Raw genomic sequence first — 4,776 nt, 5'->3', positions numbered from 1 at the left:
ATACATTTAATTATTCCAGCTGCTGTGAGAAAAGGCTATAAACGACCGGCCACCTGCAGGATCCTCAGTCACATGCGATAGCCTAGTAGCCGGGACAACTTCTCTATGTTTACAGACGTGATTTAATGACGCAGCACCATGCTCGAATTTCCCGCGAAAACCTACCCGTACCACTCAAATTAGAAAACATTATTATAAGATAACCGCTGAGAATCGGGCTAAAGTAAGGCGATAGTTTTGAACACTGGCTGGTTATGTACTTGCTCAAATATTGATTTTGGATAATTTTTAACCAAAAAAAGTTACGGACTGCAGCTTTAAAGTTAGTAATTTTAACTAGTGTGTCTTACCTCTGTTCTGCAATATCTGAGCGTAGTTTCTCCAAAAGGCTGCCGAGTCTTTCTCTCTCCTCGCTGTGTTTGGCACTCAGCTCCTGCATGGCCTCCCTGTGCGCCTCCACCATCCGGCTCTGCTCTTCATTCAGGACCTGCTGCCACCTCCTCTCCTGCTCCTCTCTCTCTCCTTGCAGTCTCTCTCTCTCCTGCTCCAAACAGGCCTGAAGTGCCTCCTCATGCTGTTTCTCCAGCTGAGCCCTCTCTCTCCCCCAATGCTCCATTATAATGCTCTCTGTCTCCTCCTGCTGTGAGCGGAGGTGTTCCCTCTCCTCCTGCAAACGCTGTAGGAGCAGAGTGTGATGTTTGTTCTCTAACGAAGCCCGCTCCTCATCCCACTGTTGCCTGAGCCTCCTCTCCCTCTCCAGCCTCTCCTCCAGCACAGCCTGCAGCGTCTCCTTACTGATCTCCTCTAGTTCCTGCCTCTCCTGCTCCCATTCCTCCTTGAGCCTCCGCTCTCTCTCCTCCAGCACAGCTTGCAATGCCTCCTTACTGTTCTCCTCTAAATCCTGCCTCTCCCACTCCTCCCTGAGCCTCTTTTCCAGCTCAACACACTCCTGTTCTGTTCTATGCTGCATCTCCTCAAGCTGAGCACTGAGCACCTCCTCATAGCTCTTTTGCTCTTCTTTCCACTGCTCCTTAAGCCTCTTCTCCTCCTTTTCCTTCTCCTCTTGCAGTCTCTCTCTCTGCTTCTGCAGATTGGCCTCCAGCACCTCCTGGTGCTTGGATTTCATCAGACTCGTCTCCTCAGCATGCACTCTGATCTGCTCCTCATAGGCAGTCTGTTTTTCCTCCAGAATTTGCACCTTTGCTTCCAGCTGTTCTGCACAGCTTCTGGTGTCCTGTGCCTCCTGCGTGAGAGAGTGAAGCTTCTGCTGGTGGAGAATTTTGAGGGCAGAAATTTCCTGCTCCAATCTGTTCGCTCTCTCTTGTTCTCTTGCCAGCTTCTCCCTCAAAACCTGCACCTCCTGTTGGTGCTGCAGGGAGAGATGACTCCTCTCTTCCTCTGCACTGCGTTTTTCTTCATAAACCTACAGAGGACATCAGAGAGCAACAGGAAGAGTCAACTTTTATTCTTTAAACAATAAGGATAGTTTGGCATTTACTTTTATCTTAAAGTTAGTTCATATAAAAATGAAAATTCCTAAAGGTACCGTTCATTATCTTAAAAGTACAAATTTAACCTAAAAATGAAAAATTTTAAAGGTCCAGTTCACCTAAAATTGTATTTAAAAAATGTAAAATTCAAACTGATCTGAATGCAAATATGCTTTGGTTTCATACAATTCACAAATACAGCAACTATACATTTTTTCCATATTTTTCATAGTTTTAGTATGTACACGCGTGCGTCTCACCATTGCCCTGATGTTTTCTATCTCTCGCTGATGCTGCTCCAGTAACATCTCAGTCTTTAGACTCATGTTTAATGGCTGCTGCTCCTGAGAACCTACAAATGCACACACACAAGAGCACAGCTGAGTGACAGAAGATGGACTCCAACTGCAAGCATTTAGTGTTATCTACAAGTATTGAGTATGAGCAGACAAGTATGTTACCTGGGTCTGGACTCTTGCCGGCCAGTTCATCAGACAGACTCAGTCCGGGACGTGTTGAGGGTGTGTGGCCTGAAGTCTGATATTCCTCCAGCTGAGCTTCCAGCTCATCTATACGATCCTGCAACTCCTACAATACACATACAGCTATAGATATGAATTTGAGTGACACAGTATGATAGAATGAAACGAAAGCAAAGTAAACAGAAACAGAGAGGTTACAGACCCTGCACTGCTCCTCGTACTTCCTGCGCAGCTGTCTTAGACGCTCCTCCTGCTGATAAAACTCTGCGCTGTCTGGATCCAAATCACCAAACTACACACAAAAGCATTTTCCTATTGATCATGATTTACTAGACGAGGATTTTCAAAGATATATGTATTCACAATTTCTACAACAGAAAATATTTTAGAGTTTGGCATAACTAGAACAATGTTTATTCATAAAAATATATAAAATGGCTAGAGTTATATGTTTTAATCAATTTACATGACTTTTCCTAGTCTTGAAAACACTTTTAAATATAGGCTACCTTATATACTCAGATTTATCAAGATAGTATGAAACCTGATGTAAATAATTTGAAAGATGTGTCTGTAATGTTAACAGGCTTGAGTAAGTGATGTCAGGAAAGACAGGTGTGTCTGAGATGATGTTACTATTGACATCATACTATTGTATGTTTCTCCTCATGTCAGTACGGATGTCTGTGTCTGTGCTAATTCCAGTACCTTCTCTTTCAAAACACCGTCCAGGTTTTTTTGCACTTTGTTCAGCTGGTTTTCAGCCTCCACCAGTTTCTCTGTGGTCTCAATAAGCTCAGACTCCAGACGACCATTTTCCTACACAACAAAGTTATTGAAGACAAAAATATACAATACATTTTGCAATTCAAATCAAATAAAGATGACAGGCTGACAGGAATGTGACGTAAGCATGTAGCAGGCAATTCACGGTGCTAAAACAAAACAAAACAAATTCAATCCAAAATGCTGATTACTTTAATGGTGAGAGATAGATGTTCTCGTAGGAAGGTTTCATCTTCTCTCATGTTGCCAATTTCCTGTTCAAGCTCTTCTCGATGCTGATTGGCCTGCTGCTGCACAAGCTCCACCTCTTTACTAAGCTCTGCCCTCAGAGCCGTCATACTCGCTTTATATTCCTGCTCCAACTTCCTGTTTAAATTGCATGCATGGACATAAAGACACATGCACATGACATATCAATACACATGCTCACTCCCACATGCATAGACCATCAATGTCTACAGAACAAGCCTTCTGTGTTTATGCAGCAATTTCTGCAGGTAGGCAAGGCAAGTTTATTTATATAGCACATTTCATACACAATGGTAATTCAAAGTGCTTTACATAAAAGAAAGTAAAATAATCATTAAAAAAATAATCACAACATTAAAACAAGGAATTTAAAAACGTTAAAAAAGATTTAAAAATAGATTTAAAATGAACTTAAAACAGTTAAAAATAGAAAATGATTATGCATAAAATAGTGCAATCAGTTCAGACGTAGCACAGTGCTCATTCAATTAATGCACAGCTAAACAGATAAGTTTTGAGTCTAGATTTAAATGTGGCTAATGTTTTAGCACATCTGAAAGCTGATTCCAACTGCGGGCGGCATAATAGCTAAAAGCGGACTCCCCTTGTTTTGTGTGAACCCTTGGTATTTCTAACTGACTCGATCCTAATGATCGGAGTAGTCTGTTAGGTTTATATTCAGTGAGCATATCTGCAATGTATTTAGGTCCTAGGCTATTGAGTGATTTATAAACGAGTAAAAGTACTTTAAAATCAATCCTAAATATAACTGGAAGCCAGTGTAAGGACCTGAGGACTGGTGTGAAATGCTCAGATTTTCTGGTTCTAGTCAGAATTCTGGCAGCAGCGTTCTGGATGAACTGCAGCTGTCTAATGGTCTTCTTGGGAAGGCCGGTGAGGAGACCATTAAAATAATCCACCCTGCTGGTGATAAAGGCATGAACATGTTTCTCCAATCTTGACTGGAAACTAAACATCTAATTCTTACAATGTTTTTGAGATGATAATATGCTGATTTAGTTACTGCTTTGACATGACTACTGAAACTAAGGTCTGTCTCCAGAATCACACCAAGATTCTTGACTTGATTTTTAGTTGTTTGACCCCTAGAGTCAAGGTATGCAATTACCTTGAGAACTTCATCTTTGTTTCCAAATGCAATGACTACCCCTAGAGTCAAGGTATGCATTCACCTTGAGAACTTCATCTTTGTTTCTAAATGCAATGACTTCGGTTTTCTCCTTGTTTAAACTGAAGAAAGTTCTGGCACATCCATCTGTTAATTTCATCAATGCATTGGCAGAGGGAGTCAATGGGTGTGTAGTCATTTGGCCACTGAGATCTAGTAGTACCAGAACTGATATTTTGCCAGAATCAGAATTTAGGCAAATATCATTTATTATCTTAATGAGTGCTTTCTCTTTGCTGTAATGCGGTCGGAAACCAGAAAATTGTCCAGGTAAAGATCCCTGAAGTTGCAAAGACTAAAGTCTCAAAGAGATATTCTTTATAAAAGTTAAGACTTTTTACTCCACGCCCTCCTAAAATGCCTCGTTCTAACACGCCCCACAGACATAGACGCGCTTAACACAGATTTGCATAACACCGCCCAAATGTTCACACAAAGAATGAAGGCGTAACTTTTATTCTCCCTGTAATATTGTTGTTGCCACCACTGCCATGTTGTGGAGCTGCTGTGTGTTTAGTTGTGAAAGCGAAACTACTTTGTTTGGCCTTCCAAAAGAGGACGATATCCGCTTCGTCATGCC

At 41.5% G+C, this 4,776-nt stretch overlaps 1 protein-coding gene across 1 annotated transcript in view; it reads right to left on the bottom strand.

The window, feature by feature from the left end:
- nin (ninein (GSK3B interacting protein)) overlaps positions 1–4,776 on the bottom strand; it is a 23,433-nt gene that overhangs the window by 9,322 nt on the left and 9,335 nt on the right. The window contains 6 exon segments of the mRNA XM_016442278.1: positions 351–1,423; positions 1,751–1,842; positions 1,952–2,078; positions 2,175–2,264; positions 2,681–2,791; positions 2,950–3,124. Of these exon segments, the coding sequence (XP_016297764.1) occupies positions 351–1,423; positions 1,751–1,842; positions 1,952–2,078; positions 2,175–2,264; positions 2,681–2,791; positions 2,950–3,124 (1,668 nt within the window).

This window comes from Sinocyclocheilus anshuiensis, unplaced genomic scaffold (assembly GCF_001515605.1).
Source record: "Sinocyclocheilus anshuiensis isolate Anshui unplaced genomic scaffold, SAMN03320099.WGS_v1.1 scaffold487, whole genome shotgun sequence".
NCBI classification, from domain to species: domain Eukaryota; kingdom Metazoa; phylum Chordata; class Actinopteri; order Cypriniformes; family Cyprinidae; genus Sinocyclocheilus; species Sinocyclocheilus anshuiensis.
The sequence above is the reverse complement of the archived record's forward strand: the minus strand, read 5'-3'. Positions and strand labels throughout refer to the sequence as shown.